A 16,624-nucleotide genomic window follows, 5' to 3' on the forward strand; every position below is an offset into this window, starting at 1 on the left:
GAATAAGAAAGAACAAAAATTTTCTCTTTCTTTTCAATTGATTCACTTTTGTATATTTTTTATTTCTCACAATTAACTTTAATTGTGACAGTTAATTTATTACATTTATCGACCACACTTTAAATAATCTTAACTAATAACATCTTGCCTATTGGTTATTCTACATTAATTACATTGGATATTCGCTTTTTCTTTTTAATTTGTTTTCTTTCATCTTCTTCCACAACAACAACTTACACTATTCAATTCTCATCTCTTATTCATCATTTACCTTTACCAACATTTGTTTATACTATTATATTTTTTTTTGTTTTCGTTTTTCGTTTATCATTGATTGTTTTTTTTCTAATTGTGTTTTTATTGTAAATGAACCGAGAATATGAGCGACGTCTTCTACGGACTTTAAACAGTAAAAATACTATTGAAGTTCCGTCTAGTGATGGACAGAATCCGGTAAGTTGTGTGTCTCTTTAATACTCTTTGTTTTTTTTTCCAATTCTCTTGTGTTAATCATTAAGGTGATTATTTTCTGTTTTGTTTTTCTATCCAATTGTTTAGAATTTAAAATTATCTGTGTATTCATCTGTTTTTTTCTCTCCTGTTTAGTTTGAAATTCTATTCTAAATTTGGTATTGAAAGGGGTTCGATTGTTTCTTTTTTCCAACTGTTCAGATTTTCTAAATGTTTCATTCTTATTTTTTTGTTACCTTGTTTTCTTTTTTGCTATTATGATATAAATAAGTTTATTTTTCTTCTCCGCAACATGGTTTACCTTGATCCTTCTTGATTCTTATCTTATACTAATTAATGTAATCACTTGTTACATTTAATACGTAATAAGTACTGTTATTAGTTATTACTAATTTGATTTTCTTTTCTTTCTTTTCTTTATAGACTTCACCGAGGTCGCCTTTGGCCAATGAAAGATATATTAGTGATAGATATACACCTATCAGAGAATCACCCAACTGGAACATAAGGTTTACAATGATACAGGTAAATTAAGTGTTAATTGTTGTTGAGTTGTTAAGCCAATTCGTCAACCGAATTTGCTTTATCCGAATCTATTGTTTTTCCATGTTTTTCAATTTCTCTTTTTTTATCGTATTTTATAGCAACAAGAAGGTGTAAAGACTCCACAACCAAGGAAGGCTAAAGAAGCTTCAACCGATAACTGCAAAGACACAATAGCCTATCAATGCTTGCTTAAAAATGAACTTCTTGGAGCTGGAATCGAAGATATCAAAGAGCAAGTGGAAGAGAGACGAGTTTTCGCACCATTGACTACAAGAAATTTATTTACGGTAATTTGGATGTCGAAAAAAAACTTTCTTTTTCCTTCGTTCACTTGAATAATTATTCTAATATTCGTTATTTATCTTACCTTCTTAGTATCGTGTCCGAGACAGCCATAGTTTGGTCGAACCTTCATCTCCTTATTCACTTTCTCCAGTTAGTAGTAAAAGTCAGAAACTTCTTCGATCTCCAAGGAAAACAGCTCGAAAAATATCCAAAATACCATATAAAGTTCTAGACGCTCCCGAGCTTCATGACGATTTCTATCTCAATCTAGTTGACTGGTCTTCAACAAACATTTTAAGTGTTGGGCTTGGTACCTGTGTTTATCTATGGAGTGCATGTACATCACAAGTAACTCGTCTTTGTGATTTATCTTCCGACAACGATTCAGTTACATCAGTCTCATGGGCTGAAAGAGTAAGTTCTCATCGGATTACAAATTTTCCTAATCTATTTGAGTCAAGTTTCAATTTTAAATGAGTAAATTGTTACTAATGTGTTAATGTTTTATTTGATTATCTTTAGGGACACTCGGTTGCGGTTGGGACTCATAAGGGTTTGGTCCAAATTTGGGATGTTGTAGCCAACAAACGAATCAATGTTCTCGAAGGTCACACCGCCAGAGTAGGTGCTTTAGCCTGGAATGGTGATGTGTTATCGTCGGGAAGTCGCGATAGAAATATATTACAACGAGATGTACGAGATCCTCAAATTGTACCTAACCGAAGGCTGCAAGGTCATCGGCAAGAGGTTTGTGGTCTTAAATGGTCACCAGATAATCAACATTTAGCCTCCGGAGGGAATGATAATAAACTTTTCGTCTGGAATCTAAGCCATTTGACTCCGGTCCAAACTTACACTGAGCATGTAGCTGCTGTTAAAGCAATCGCTTGGTCACCTCATCATCATGGACTATTAGCAAGTGGAGGTGGAACAGCTGATCGACACATTAGATTCTGGAATACTCTTACGGGTCAACCCATGCAGTATGTTGATACAGGGTCTCAAGTTTGCAATTTAGCTTGGTCAAAACATTCATCTGAATTAGTTAGCACTCATGGTTACTCACAGAATCAAATTCTTGTCTGGAAATATCCTACATTAATGCAAGTTGCCAAACTATCCGGACATTCCTATCGAGTACTTTATCTAGTAAGTTAATTGGTGAAACAAATGGCAATTCAAAATTTTAATTGTTCCCTTATTCTTGTTTTTCTTCACTAGGCAATGTCTCCCGACGGTGAATCAATTGTGACAGGAGCGGGTGATGAGACACTCAGATTTTGGAATGTATTTAACAAGACGAGATCACATAAAGAACCAAAATCTCTGCTCAACCTGTTTTCAAGTATTCGTTGAAAATTTCTACTTCCAATTTCCTTCCACCCAATTTTCACCTTTCGAGAAAAAGAACAAAAAAACGGAAAAATCTAAACAAAACGCTTTCTATTACGTAACAAAAATCCTTATATAATTAAACGTAAATCACAAAATTAAAAGACCATCGGCCATTTAATTGCTAGAGGAAGTGAAAGAAAAAAATCCACTCGAGATTAAAGAGCCAAAACGAGAGCTTTTAACTCAATTAATTGAGTTTAACATCAAATTTGGTTAATTTAAAACAACATCTGATGAAAAAAGACAATTTAAATCAGTTAAATTAACCAAAAAATCTACAACAATCAGATGAGTCAAGCTTTTTTCTTTCTTTTTCTTTTAATCATAAATCCCATTCACTTGGAAAGACAATTGTTACAACTTGCCTTACAATTGATTATAATTTAAAAACAAAAGCTTTAAATAAAAAGTGACATCAACTGATTGTAACAATTAAGTTTATTCATTTAGCATTGTAAAAATTAGGAATCGCCATTGCAACGGTAAAAACAAACGTAGTTAACGTGTTGATTGCATCGGAAGTAATTAAATATAATCCCAAGAAACGTATTCCAGCTAATTGTTGATTAATTAAATCCATCAAAAGTAAAACCTGTAAATTGTGAGTAAATGATTAATAATCAATTGCAACCAATAATCAACAATCAGATTCTTACCTCTGATTTAAAGTAATCACTACGTTCAATCAAAGTTGACTTGTAAATATCTTCAACGACTAATTTAGGATAATTAACAAAACCAAATAAACATTGGACAAAAAAAGTGACCACAATTAACAATTGGATTGACCAAATAATATATTTAATCATTGAAATTAAATCACTATTTGAATAGAAAGCAACGTAAACAATTAACGTTGCTCTCGGAATTGTAGAGATGCAAATCATTGATACAAATCGTCGGAATCTTAAATCACACAAATCACTTAGAACAATTAACTGATAGTGATCATTTCTAAATCGTTGGAAATTTAAATCACTCGGATAAATTTGTTCCATTTGGATAACAATTAACTGATTTAATCTTTTATGTCCAATCTCAATGAGACAACCAGAGGTGAGAAAACCTCGGAATAAATTGTAATTAAGAATAACAATTAATAAGCTAACTGAATTATCCAAAATGTATATCAGGTAATTTAATTGTTCACTAAATATGTACATGTTAATTACTTTGAATAGCCAACCGGCTAAATCAATTAAAATGATGATTGTTGATTTAATTTGAACTTTCAAATTAGATGATTTTAATTGTTCAACGACAATTGGATCGGTTGAAATTTTTAATTGTGTCCAAATTGAATCAAATTGATTAACAAATGATTTCGATGGGTAGTTTAAACTCTCAGCAATTAAATAAATTATTACAATTTCCTCAATTGAAAAATCCATTATTTGACTAATTCCATTTGATTTATTAATCATTTCAATTGTAATTTGAAAATAATTAGTTAATCTGTAAATGAATGAAATTATAATTAAAACACAATAGAGATAATTAATTGGTGAATAGTTGAAAATCAATCGGTTAATTGTTGATTTCGTGATCAGCTCGTGTTTAATTGATGTTTGAATCTTAATTGCTGGGGATTTCACTAATTGTTCAGGATTAATTGTTGCTCGGTTTTTACTTTTTCTTAAACAAAACATTTTTAATTGTCACGATTACAAGGTGACAATTAATGACACAATTTTCTTGTCAACAATTAACTCAATAAAATGACGATCATTGGTCATAGTTTGATGACTGATTTGATTAATTTTTTTTCTAAGTCACTTAATCACTTAATCGATAATTTAATCCGATTCATCTGTTTTCTCAATAACATGAAAAATTATTGATTATCAATTCACTTTATTGTCAAAAATTCGATAGAAATCCAATGAATTAGTCAATGATCAAAATCTCATCAATCAGATCTAATTAGTTATTTAGAAAAAAATTTTCTCTTTTAATTAGTTTACTGATCAATTGATTTGGTTGGAAACTTTTTTCAACAAATGGAAAAGTTGACAAATCAACAAATTGAAGTTCGTTCACTTTGTTAGTTCCAATTCTTCCCAATAGATGGAGTCACTTTTCTTTGTTCTTTTCCCGCCAATGTTGACAAATCTTTAAATCTTTTCTTTATGTTACTTTAAACTCTTGGTTTTTAATTTTTACCTTTTAATTGATTGTATTTACTGCGAACTTTAATTAGTTTAATTGTTTTATTCTTTTTAATTTACATTTTCTAATTAACCATGGATGGATTTGATAACCCAGGTGTCTTTTTTAGTAACGTTTCCGGTGTTCAAGATGGAGAAGAAGGTAAACAAATGAATCTCGCTGGAATCAAAAGGAAATTCAAAGATTTTCTTAAACAATATCATGAAGGGAATATGATTTACAAATACAGGTAATTGTAAACAATTTGATTCTCTAATTGCTTTGGATTAACGTTTCTTAATGTTTAAAATTCTATTCTATTCTAGGGATCTGTTACGAAGGCAGTTTAATATTGGCCAATTTTGGGTTGAAATTGCTTTGGAAGATCTTTCCAGTTATGATGAAGATCTTGCTACCCAAGTGACTAAATATCCTATTGAAAGTCTACCTTTATTTGAAGAAGCGGCTAAAGAGGTTGGAGATGAGGTTACTCGTCCTCGACCTGCAGGTGAAGAGGAGGCTAAAGATTTTCAAGTTCTTATTACCTCTGAAGGTAATTGTGTTTCTCTGCGAGAACTTAAATCTGATTATATTTCTAAATTAGTAAGAGTCTCTGGTATTGTAATTGCTGCCTCTTCAATACGAGCTAAAGCTACTGAAGTTGCTATTCAATGTCGTGGTTGTCGAGATGTTGTTGCTAACATTCCTGTTCGTTCTGGTTTGGAAGGTTTCTTGATGCCTCGTAAATGTAATGGTGATCAAACTGGACGAACATTGAAATGTCCATTAGATCCTTATTTTATTATCCCCGATAAGTGTAAATGTATCGATTTTCAAACACTTAAACTACAAGAAGCACCAGAAGCAGTTCCCCAAGGTGAAATGCCTCGACATTTACAAGTTTACTGTGACAGGTATTTGTGTGAACGAGTTGTTCCTGGAAATCGAGTTACTCTTGTTGGTATTTACTCTATCAAAAAAATTGCTTCCATGAAAACCAATGATAGAAAAGCAAGTATTGGTGTTCGAAATCCTTACCTTCGAGTTGTCGGAATTCAAATTCAAAGTGAAAACTATGGTCACCGAGCAGTTATCCCTTATACTAGTGAAGAGGAGGAATATTTTATCAATTTGGCCGCGAGTTCAAATGTTTACGAAAGGATTGTTAAAAGTATCGCACCTTCAGTTTATGGATGTGAAGACATGAAGAAAGCGATTGCCTGTTTACTGTTCAGTGGATCGAGGAAACGTTTACCCGATGGACTGAATCGAAGAGGAGATATTAACGTTCTGTTCCTTGGTGATCCTGGTACAGCAAAGTCGCAACTTCTTAAATTTGTCGAGAAAGTTGCTCCGATTGCTGTTTACACTTCCGGAAAGGGAAGTTCAGCCGCTGGTTTAACCGCTTCGGTCACTAGAGATCCAACCACTAGGAATTTCATCATGGAAGGTGGGGCCATGGTTTTAGCCGATGGTGGTTGTGTTTGTATCGATGAGTTTGATAAAATGCGGGAAGACGATCGAGTGGCCATTCACGAAGCTATGGAACAACAAACGATCTCCATTGCAAAGGCCGGTATTACGACCACCTTGAATTCTAGATGTGCCGTTATGGCAGCGGCCAACAGTGTTTTCGGTCGGTGGGATGACACTAAAGCTGATCAGAATATTGAATTTATGCCCACAATTTTGGCTCGTTTTGATATGATTTTCGTGATTAAAGATGAACACAATGAAAGGAAAGACGCAACTTTAGCTAAACACGTTATGGATGTTCACATGAATGCTCAGACTACAATCGAGGATAATGTTGAAGGTGAATTAAGTTTGAACACTTTGAAAAAGTATATCAGTTATTGTCGAGCAAAATGTGGACCTCGTTTATCTGGACCAGCGGCGAAAAAGCTTGTCGATAGTTATGTTGCCATGAGAAATGGTGGTGATGATCCTGATGCAAGTCGACGATCAACTATTCCGATTACTGTTCGTCAATTGGAAGCCGTTGTTCGTATTTCGGAAGCGTTAGCAAAAATGGAATTGAAACCTTTTGTTGAAGATCGACACGTAGAAGAAGCCAAGAGACTTTTCAAAGTTTCGACTTTGAGAGCAGCATCGACCGGAGAATTGGCTGGTGCTGAAGGTTTCACCTCCGATGAAGATCATCAAACTTTAGTTAAAGTTGAGAAACAAATCAAAAAACGATTCCCTGTCGGTACTCAAATCTCCGAGGCATCGATTGTCCAAGATTTGGTACAAAAAGATATCTCAGAGAAAGTTGTTCATAAAGTCTTAAATTGTATGATCAGACGAGGTGAAATTTCGTACCGTGTATCACGTAAAATGTTATTCAGACTCAAGTAAACACGTTGCTCCTCATCCAATTAACCATCAAATGAACCAAAACAATCAACTTTTAATTGCTAACATTTTGTTTTCAATCCAAAAGAACCAAAAAAAAAAATGGTAAACAAAACCATTGAAAACATTGTCAAAATCTCACAAAATCCGTTACAATAAATAAAACAAAAAACATCCAATGTGTAAACAATAAAAAAAAACAAAGCCAACAGTTAATTACACAGGTATGTCTAGTTAATCACTTGGGAAAAACGGAAACAATCAAGGGCACAAGGGAACAACAATTAACAATTAACAAAACAATTAACGACAAAGAGAAACGATGACAACATTTGAATGAATTTGAAAATTTTCCAAAAAGGAAAAATCATTAACCAAACAATGAGAAGTATAAAAAATTCCAACAATTGAATCTTGAAGAATTTGATTAAATTGTAATGGAACAATTTAACAATTTTGTTAATTTAGTTGAGAAAAAGAAAAATGTTAGTTATGATGGAAGTCGAGAGATGGCGACTGTTGCCAATTCTTTTGGGTGTAAATCGAATCACGTGACATGATGACTAATATTTGTTACCTTCTTTTCCGTTGATGTTGAAGTTTCTTGGTTACAATTGAAGTAGAATTGAAACTTTTCGGATGTTTGTTTTTTTCTAATTGTGATTAATATTGATTGAATTACTTATTCCAATTGAATTTATTTAGTGATTTAACTTACTGGACATTTGTTGCCATCATCATGAGGAGACTTTTGTGTTTCTCCGTGACTCTAATTACCTGGTTAAGTTTAATTAACTGTGAGATCCATGGAAAGTTAACCATTTTTCCTGATGGAGAAAAAGCCAGAGCTGAGGCTCACAAGCCACTTTTAATTACCTGTTCAGGTACTAATGTAGAACCAGGTTACTTTTCTGACTTCCAATGGTTTAATAGAAACAATGAGCAAATATTAAACAATCCACGAATCAAATTATCTCCAGGCCAAGGATCACTTGGTTTGATTATCAATGATCCAGATATTGGAGATGGTGGTAATTACCGTTGTACTGCCATGTATCAGAATACAAAGCTTCTTAATGCCTCCATTGAGATTGTTATTTTCAAATCAATTACCTGGGATGATTGTCCGGAAGATCAGTTTTTAATTCTGGGACAACCTAATCAAAAGATTGTGTGTAAAGTTTCATCTCAACCAACATCAAAAATTAGCTGGGAAAAAGATTTCCAAGATTTGGATAAATCAAAATTCTCAATTACAAATGATGGTGTCATCGTAAAAGGATTGGTTTCTAATGATACTTCAGGTTCATTTAAAATAACAGCCTCCATTTTGGAACATGGTGTTCTTCGTACTCGAAATATTCGAGTTCAAGTTCTAGTTAAACCAATAATCACTGAATTTGATAAATATCGTGAGGTTGTTGAAGGTGAACGGACAACCTTTAATTGTCGTGCTTCGGGAACACCTTCACCTTTTTATTCCTTTATTGATAATCGTCGGAGAAATTTAACCCTTGAGAATGGGTTTACAGTGGATACAGTTGCTGGTAATCTTGTTATCGAATCGGTTAAAAAGGATACGGAAAATCAATCTATCACTTGTGAGGCTAAAAATATGGCGGGTGAAGTTTCACAGAAAATGGAGCTCAGAGTTTTAACCAAACCTGTGGTTTATCAGTTTGAAAATTTAACTTTTGCTGAATCTACTCGACAAGAGTGGAGTTGTAAGGTTCGAGGTGATCCGATTCCTAAAATTACAATAATGAAATGGAAAAGTGCTCAGGATGGTTATGATAAAGATCCATTGCCAAAAATTGATTCGCCTTATACATTTGAAACAATCAAACTTGGACCAAATGAGGTTGATTATCGGATGAAATTTACGAGTGTTTCTCGTAAAGATGATGGCCTCTATTATTGTCGAGCTACCAACAAGGCTGGAAATGCAGAGGTTTTAGGTCACATTACAGTTGAATTTCCGCCTGACCTCTCACAGACCAACACCCATGTTAAAACTTGGTCAAGTAATCCAGTCAATTTGACCTGTATTGCCGAGGCGATACCAAATGCTACCATTTCCTGGAGGTTCAACAACATTGATTTACGCCTGGAAAAGAGTGATAGTTACGCTTTTTATGATGGTAATGGAATCAGTTATCTAACCGTTAAGCCCAAAACGGCTAATTACATTTTTGGAACCTATGTTTGTGTCGCTGAGAATTTACGAGGAAAAAGATCAATCGACATTAAATTATCTGAAGCTCATCCACCAACCTCTCCAAATGTAAAGATAATTAAAAGCCGTCCAACTTCAATGGAATTTGAAATAAGTGATCTCGGTTCTGATCTACCGATAAGAAATTATCTTGTTAAATATTGGCGAGAATCTGAAGCTGATTCAGAGAAGCAAAAAGTTTGGCCCGCTTCAGGAAAAAACTATCGACTTGATGATTTAACACCAACAACACGATATCGATTTAGTTTCGCCTCACAAAATGATGTTGGAATCGGAGATTATTCAGCCTATCGAATTGAAACAACCCCAGACGAAAGTAAACCCGACAAACCGACCTTCCTTTTCGATGTAGTTGATGAGACCCGTCAATTAACAACCGATGGTTTTGTGAAAAGTGACTTTGGTGATCTTATCCATTTCCGTTGGAATCAAGCAGAAGACAATGGAAGAGCTATAACTCATTACATCATCAAATATCATCAAGTTCATAAATCTCAAGATGGTTATCTAATCATTGGTCAAGAATATCCGGAAATCCAAGTTAACAGTAAAGATCCCCTTCAATATACTCTACGTAATCTCTCACCAAACACTTTCTACAAGATTGAACTATCGGCAGTAAACTCCATAGGTACAAGTGACTCGAATCATATAATCTTCAAAACCTCAGCCACTGGTGAGTAATAAATCGAACCTCCTCCCCCAACCAGATCAATAAGAAACATTAAACTCTAATATGCATTAGTCATAACCATTTAAATCTCTATGGACATTAACCAAAAGTGATGTTTTTGTTTTGCAACTTTTACCCTCCAAAGTTAAGATAAACATTAACTCACCACCAAAAGTAAATTGATACACAATTAATGATTAATTATTGACCTTTTAATTATTTTCTCAATAGTAAGTGTAACAATCTCTTACCATTGACCCTACAGAGCGAGTGAGAGAGAGAGAGAGAGAGTCAGTTTCATAGTATTTTTAAAAGGTTTTACTTGTTGACAAGTTGAACTCATTTGTTTGCCAACAAACAATATCCTAGAAACTTGATGTTTTCATCTTGCTTTCTCCCTCGACTCACTCATTGAACCTTTTCTCCCCTTCATCTTTAAATACATAATATTTATTGTATCGATTTGAGGCCTTCCCTTGTCAATAATAGAGTAATGTTGATATCGAGTGTTGTGGATATGTCCTAAAAAGATTTATTGATTAGCATAATTATCTTTCATTTTCTTTTCTTTCTTCTTTCTCATCACTTTTATCGCCATCTTCATCAAAAGAAACAGACAGATGACATATTCTGATGATATGTAAATCTATTATCTTCCTCTAATCTTAATGACAGTTATGATTTTTGTCACACTTATATAATAATCAACTGAATATCTTGCACATTATATTGTCTTAATTATTAGATTCTTTCATCATCTATGATCATTGATGATGATTGTTATTATTTTACTTTTAAAGGTAAATAATCTTTGGCATTGGTTCAACATCAATTCCTCCAACCGTGTGACAAATGATTTAATTGGAATCTGTTGGAACTTATCAGCTGAAAAGTTCATTATCTTTTCTTGATGATTTCGTTTTTTTTTCATTTATCTCTCTCTCTCTCTCTCGCTCTTTCTTTCTAATTGTTGCTACATAGTTGTAACAATTAAGTGTATCAGAATTATCGTTAAATTGGATTACAATCATTAGAATCTTGTATTGCTTGTCAAGGGAATAACCATTATTATCATCATTATAATTGATTGTAAAATTTTTGATTATTGTCTGATGATTTGTTTTGCTTGATTAACAGTTGATCCTAAAGCTTAATTGTAATTAGAAATTAGATTGTGATCAACTTTGTTCTCTCTCTCTCTCTCTTTAAATTCCTAGTGATCAGTAGCTAAATTAGCTGATTCTTACAATTTAAAAGGCTCTAAATTATTTTTAGTAACAATTAATTAATATTTTACTTTTAATTGCCGTTAAATTGCCTTTCTCTTTATAAATACTAACCTCTTTTTTTTCAATTTACTAAATTGTAATTGTTCATTGTTGATAATGATACTGCTTGATTAGTTTTAGTACAATTAAATTCCCTGTTGATTCAATTGATTGTTTGAAATGCATTTGCAATTTGGATTATCTAATTTTCAAGATTAAACAACAGTTTGTTAATCAAGGTCTTACCAACAATCCTGTTTTTTTATATGATTAACCTTATTTATTTCAATCATATAACTTTGATTGGTTTGCATATTGATTGTTATATTGATTCAATCAACTTTATCAATCCATTGAATTATCAACCTATCCCTTTAATTATAAACTAAATTTTACTAAATCAAAATGGCTTCTAGCAATTAACTAATCATCAGACAACAGTTTTTACAGTTATCATATTCAAATTTGACCCTTGAAAGACAAACTGTGAAACCCGTCAAGTATTAATGTTATTAATCAAATTATATATTTGGACAGTTAGTTAATTTGATAATCACTAATCTTGATTAATCCTACTTTTTGTTGATTAAACAAATCAATTATCAAATAACAATCCTCATACTCAAATGAATAACAAAGTTAGCAATCAGCAATGATTAACAATCTTTAATTGATTGATTGTTTAATTCGTAGGTTGTTAATGATAACTTAACTTTTACTTAACCTGAAAGTTATCCAACTAATTATTATCATTAAACAATCATAATTATCTCATCAATTGCTCCATCATTATAATAATGATCTTTCACCATAATTACTTTTCCCAATTTAAACCTAAACAATTAGACGATTCTCTATGTTTCTTATTGGTATATCATCATTATCCCAAACTCTCTCAATTTGACTGAATAATTTTCTAAATTGTTGATATTTTCTCTAACTAATCAATTGTCTTTTCTCTCTGTCAATTTAGCCTCATCTCCGTCCGGATGGGGTCAAGACTTGGAGTATGATCCATCCACTTACAGCATGGGAGCTGCTCTCATCTCAGTTGCCATATCTCTCATCATAATCTTAATCGTAATGGATATAATATTTTATATCCGTTGTAAAGTAGGTGTATTATATTTCATCAAAAGCTTCATATGGCCAGAGACCTCTGTCAATAATCATAAGAAGGCCGATTTTCATCCTGGGTAAGTGATTAACTATAATATTGATTATAAATTCTCAAAATAATCTGTTTACAAGCGGAACAAATTATTAAATTGATCAACGGTTTTTCATTTCATAATAACGATAATGTTGATGATTAAACTTTATATATTTCTCATCTCAAGTAGCTTAATAGCTTAATAAATCATCAAACTAATCTATTGTTTTCTTTATGTATAATCATAAACAGCAACCTAGGATCCATATCGGAAGTCAAGTTATCATCGAGAAGTGAAATTGATAATCCGGCTTTTGAGTAAGAAGATATTTTCATTAATAACTTTATTTTTTATTCTATTATACAATTAATTTCTGATGAATAAGTTTTTTTTTCTTCAAATTCTTTTGACAAATTGATGAGGATGAATAAACGGAAGACATATTATCAATATCTCTTCCTCATCATTTTTAGCATCATTTTTTTAAATATCATGAAGACATAATTGATTCCGTACATGTATAATATATAAATTGTTAGTCTATTCAATTTGATTACTACTACTTCATCTCTTGGGTCACTATTAATACTTAATCACTATAATAATATTGTCCTCTAATCCAATAATCAAATCTAATTTGATAAGTTGAATCTCTTTTTTTTCATCATTTTGATTTTTGATGAAGATGATGTTGATTATGGTGATTCTATTCATAAATCTCTCTCTCTCTCTCTTTTCTCATCATCATTTCTCTAACCAATACTCTCTCTCTCTCTTCTTTATCCTCATCATCTCTATCATCTTCAAATCATCTTCCATCAGTTCTAATAACGGAAAGATTAGAAGTGATGAACTAACACCCATGATGTTGGTTACTGATTCAAGAGGGTGAGCTGTCACATATAACATTTGGGATGAAATCCGCTTCCTTTTTTATTGTTAATTTTCATGCTTCTAATCATTATTGTTATCACATCTTTTTCGTTGATTATTATTATTGTTTATCCAATGCTTGAAAAGCTATTACTCATAACCATACACAATTGCATCAGCTAACAAAACCCTGATTGCATTGTTAATCCTGTTGATTAACCGCTCATTTTATTCATTGTTTTTACCAATAATATCCTTATTCCTGTGTATGGATAAGGATGAAATCTCATCCTTATTGATGCACTTCCCATGAATCAATTTCACCTTTTCTTATGGCGATGTTACCTGTTTGCATTTGCTTGTTTTTTTAAATTTCTCAATCATTTCTATTCAGTTTCATTCAACTCACACATCCACACCTTATCCTGTAACCATGTCAATCCCTAATCCATATCGTCATAATCTTTGCAACTTAATAACTGTTGACTCTCTCTCTCTCTCTCTCTCTCTCTCTCTCTCTCTCTCTCTCTCTCTCTCTCTCTTGTTGCTTTCTCATCATCTAATTGTCATCATTGTTGACTTTGTTTTCTGTTATTATTTTCTACCTTTTTTTATATTTACTTCAACGCTTCAATTCATTTTATTGTTGTTTATTTTTTGCTATTATTATTTATCTCTTATTATTTTGGTTAATTTTGTTTCTGCTTCTCTCCCATAGCTATTGCATTGTAGTTTTTTTGTTGTTGCTTGTTTTTGCCTTAGCATTTTTTTATTACCATTCTCACTGATTGTTGTTTGCTTGCTTTTTAATTGCTTTTTTAAATGTTGAATGATGAGTGTTAATTGTTCTTACTTATTAATCTAATATTTCTTTTCTCTCTCTCTCTCTCTCTTTTGCCCAATTATCTAGGGATATCACTGATCGAATCAACAATCATCATAACCAACAACATCAACAACAATTACCAACTATCCGTAAACCCAAGGATAGTGCAGTCTAAAAATTAGACGAACACTCAATGTGTTTAATTGATTTTCATCAATAACAATTGACAACAATTTGAAAATTTGTTTCTTATTTTCAAAAGTGGAACTAGTTTTTTTTTGCTCTCTTGCAAAAAATATACATCATCTCTTTGTAGTCATCATCATCATCTTATCATCAACTTTACACCAAAGACTTTTTTGCCCTTTCTCTTGAACAGAAATATATTTAAATATATATTTTATATTTTGCTGCTATCATTCCCGATGCAAATTGAATCTCATGATAATATAATTTATATATATATTATTGAAATTTACTCACACTTTATAACAATATGATGATCACCATAATAATGATGCTACAGAGGGCAATGAGTCCCATTCAACACCACCTCCACCTCGGACAAACAAACATAAAGATGGAGATTAACATTTACATCCTGGTGTGTCCTCTCCCTTTAAACCATTGGTAGAAACCAAGGCACACCCCATAGCGTTAATAACATTAGTCCTCGTTTTTGTTACACTCTCCTCCCTCTCTCTCTCTCTCTCATCATCACCCTGACTATTTAATCACCCGACTCTATTGTATATGATAGAAAGAAGAGAGAGAGAGAGAGAGATAGAAATGGATATTATCATCATCTCTATCAGCAACATCAGCCTAAACTCATCATTGTCGCCATCTTATCATCATTTCCTTCATCATCTTCGAAGAAAAAAAAATATCAACTCGATCTACATCATTATGAGAAACAAAGTCAACGATTCATTTTCTAATACATTTAATTATAACAATTAACACAATGTACCTTACATTTCTAAACTAAAATTACTGTATTAACAGTGCTAATTTAGTTAACTGTCTTTACAATTAACTAACAAAATAGAAGCAAAAATAATTGAAATTACTTTTAAAGTCGCAACAATTTATCAGAAGGTTCAATCAACTCTCTCTGGTCGTTTCCATCATAATCAACTAACATCTCTGCCATTACAATTAATTTAATTGACTGACAATTGAACTGATTCAACTAAGAAATTAATTCATTCATTTTGATTGGTTTTCTTCTTGATAACGTTGATTATTTATTGGTTTTGTCACATGGTAAACACAATCAACCTCCAGCCACTCAATGATTATTTTATACTCTCTCACCAATGAACAATAATTCAGTCATCCCACCCCACCCACTCCACTTAACCTTTAAAAAAAACTTACTCTCTCATTGATGATCTTATGAACCACAACCAGTCAGAAATTGATTATTACATCATTATTACAATTCTCAGGATTAATCAACAAATCATCAATCAACCGCACTTACCTGATAATTTATCACCGATCTGTTTTTTTTACATGATAATATATTCAATCATCTTGAGAGTAACATCATCATCATCATCACCATCACCATGATCATTTCTGGAAGATGAGTATAAATAAAAAAAAGTGAATTTTGTGAGGACAAAATTGAAAGATGAAAACTGGTCACGGTTATGTAATTATCCATCCTCTCTCCAGGTAAATTGAATGAACCATAAGACAAGAGGATGAGAGAGGTAAAGATGAGGATGTAAGGATGAAAAATCTTATATAAGTAGCAAGAGCACTTTGAATGTAATCACCTCGTCCCTATGTATCCGCTCCAGTGGATTGAAAATATTCATGACAATTACTTACATTTGAAGCTTAAGAAATTAAAAGTTTACCTGAAAAAAGATACCTGATGAAGATAAACGTTCATTTATCATCTTTTCATCTTCTACCTTGACCATACAACCGGATAATCTTGTAAACTTTTATCATCCTCTCTCTCTCTCTCTTCCTCTGATTGTTAACTAACATTAATTTGTTTCTTAAATTGTTGGCAACCTTTTGGAAGCCATTGAAGCTTGATAATTATCTAAATCAATGTTAACTTGAACTTCCGTACAACAATTGAATGATGATATTATCATCATCATCATCATCTAAATCCTACCTCAAGATATTTGGTTACGGTAGTATTGATCATCTTTATTATTATCATCATCATTATTATTTGTGATTAGGAAATAAATCAGCTACTTGAAGACATATTAAATCAAGGAATTACTAAATTTCATTCATTGTTAATCATTGGCTTTCAATCTTGATTCGTGTCTTGATTTACCAAACCATGGATTAAATTGTTACCAGTAGTTGCCGAGTTAATTTATAATTAATATTTCATAATCATTGATTTAT

At 32.2% G+C, this 16,624-nt stretch overlaps 4 protein-coding genes across 6 annotated transcripts; 3 read left to right on the top strand and 1 right to left on the bottom strand.

The window, feature by feature from the left end:
* Positions 1-81: 81 nt before the first annotated feature.
* LOC128386050 (fizzy-related protein homolog) lies at positions 82-2,798 on the top strand. The gene is made up of 6 exons (XM_053345009.1): positions 82-453; positions 895-996; positions 1,116-1,304; positions 1,393-1,716; positions 1,825-2,451; positions 2,524-2,798. The coding sequence occupies exons 1-6, from the start codon at positions 367-369 to the stop codon at positions 2,656-2,658; spliced, it is 1,464 nt and encodes a 487-aa protein (XP_053200984.1). The 5' UTR covers positions 82-366; the 3' UTR covers positions 2,659-2,798.
* Positions 2,799-3,139: 341 nt separating this feature from the next.
* LOC128386051 (uncharacterized) lies at positions 3,140-4,678 on the bottom strand. Its single transcript, XM_053345010.1, has 2 exons — positions 3,354-4,678; positions 3,140-3,289 (listed from the first exon to the last, which is right to left on the bottom strand). The coding sequence occupies exons 1-2, from the start codon at positions 4,344-4,346 to the stop codon at positions 3,140-3,142; spliced, it is 1,143 nt and encodes a 380-aa protein (XP_053200985.1). The 5' UTR covers positions 4,347-4,678.
* A 134-nt stretch (positions 4,679-4,812) lies between these two features.
* Positions 4,813-7,230, top strand: LOC128386048 (DNA replication licensing factor mcm5-B-like). Its single transcript, XM_053345008.1, has 2 exons — positions 4,813-5,095; positions 5,172-7,230. The coding sequence occupies exons 1-2, from the start codon at positions 4,941-4,943 to the stop codon at positions 7,204-7,206; spliced, it is 2,190 nt and encodes a 729-aa protein (XP_053200983.1). The 5' UTR covers positions 4,813-4,940; the 3' UTR covers positions 7,207-7,230.
* Positions 7,231-7,569: 339 nt separating this feature from the next.
* Positions 7,570-16,118, top strand: LOC128386047 (fasciclin-2-like). 3 transcript variants are annotated; one of them, XM_053345004.1, is made up of 5 exons: positions 7,570-10,115; positions 12,354-12,576; positions 12,786-12,851; positions 13,357-13,422; positions 14,318-16,118. In XM_053345004.1, the coding sequence occupies exons 1-5, from the start codon at positions 7,943-7,945 to the stop codon at positions 14,406-14,408; spliced, it is 2,619 nt and encodes an 872-aa protein (XP_053200979.1). In that variant the 5' UTR covers positions 7,570-7,942; the 3' UTR covers positions 14,409-16,118. The 3 variants fall into 3 exon arrangements, with proteins under 3 accessions (XP_053200979.1, XP_053200980.1, XP_053200981.1); XM_053345005.1 differs by lacking the exon at positions 13,357-13,422; XM_053345006.1 differs by lacking the exons at positions 12,786-12,851; positions 13,357-13,422.
* The last annotated feature ends 506 nt before the right edge of the window (positions 16,119-16,624 follow it).

This window comes from Panonychus citri, unplaced genomic scaffold (assembly GCF_014898815.1).
Source record: "Panonychus citri isolate SS breed McGregor unplaced genomic scaffold, ASM1489881v1 Contig00063, whole genome shotgun sequence".
Lineage (NCBI taxonomy): Eukaryota > Metazoa > Arthropoda > Arachnida > Trombidiformes > Tetranychidae > Panonychus > Panonychus citri.

Bases quoted from the DNA above. Each gene is read 5' to 3' on its own strand.
- LOC128386050 (XM_053345009.1), top strand. From the start codon at position 367: ATGAACCGAGAATATGAGCGACGTCTTCTACGGACTTTAAACAGTAAA. The intron at 997-1,115 runs GTAAATTAAGTG...CGTATTTTATAG, and splicing joins TAAGGTTTACAATGATACAG to CAACAAGAAGGTGTAAAGAC. The intron at 2,452-2,523 runs GTAAGTTAATTG...TTTCTTCACTAG, and splicing joins CCTATCGAGTACTTTATCTA to GCAATGTCTCCCGACGGTGA.
- LOC128386051 (XM_053345010.1), bottom strand. From the start codon at position 4,346: ATGTTTTGTTTAAGAAAAAGTAAAAACCGAGCAACAATTAATCCTGAA. The intron at 3,290-3,353 runs GTAAGAATCTGA...CACAATTTACAG, and splicing joins GTGATTACTTTAAATCAGAG to GTTTTACTTTTGATGGATTT.
- LOC128386048 (XM_053345008.1), top strand. From the start codon at position 4,941: ATGGATGGATTTGATAACCCAGGTGTCTTTTTTAGTAACGTTTCCGGT. The intron at 5,096-5,171 runs GTAATTGTAAAC...ATTCTATTCTAG, and splicing joins AATATGATTTACAAATACAG to GGATCTGTTACGAAGGCAGT.
- LOC128386047 (XM_053345004.1), top strand. From the start codon at position 7,943: ATGAGGAGACTTTTGTGTTTCTCCGTGACTCTAATTACCTGGTTAAGT. The intron at 10,116-12,353 runs GTGAGTAATAAA...CTGTCAATTTAG, and splicing joins CTTCAAAACCTCAGCCACTG to CCTCATCTCCGTCCGGATGG. The intron at 13,423-14,317 runs GTGAGCTGTCAC...CCAATTATCTAG, and splicing joins TTGGTTACTGATTCAAGAGG to GGATATCACTGATCGAATCA.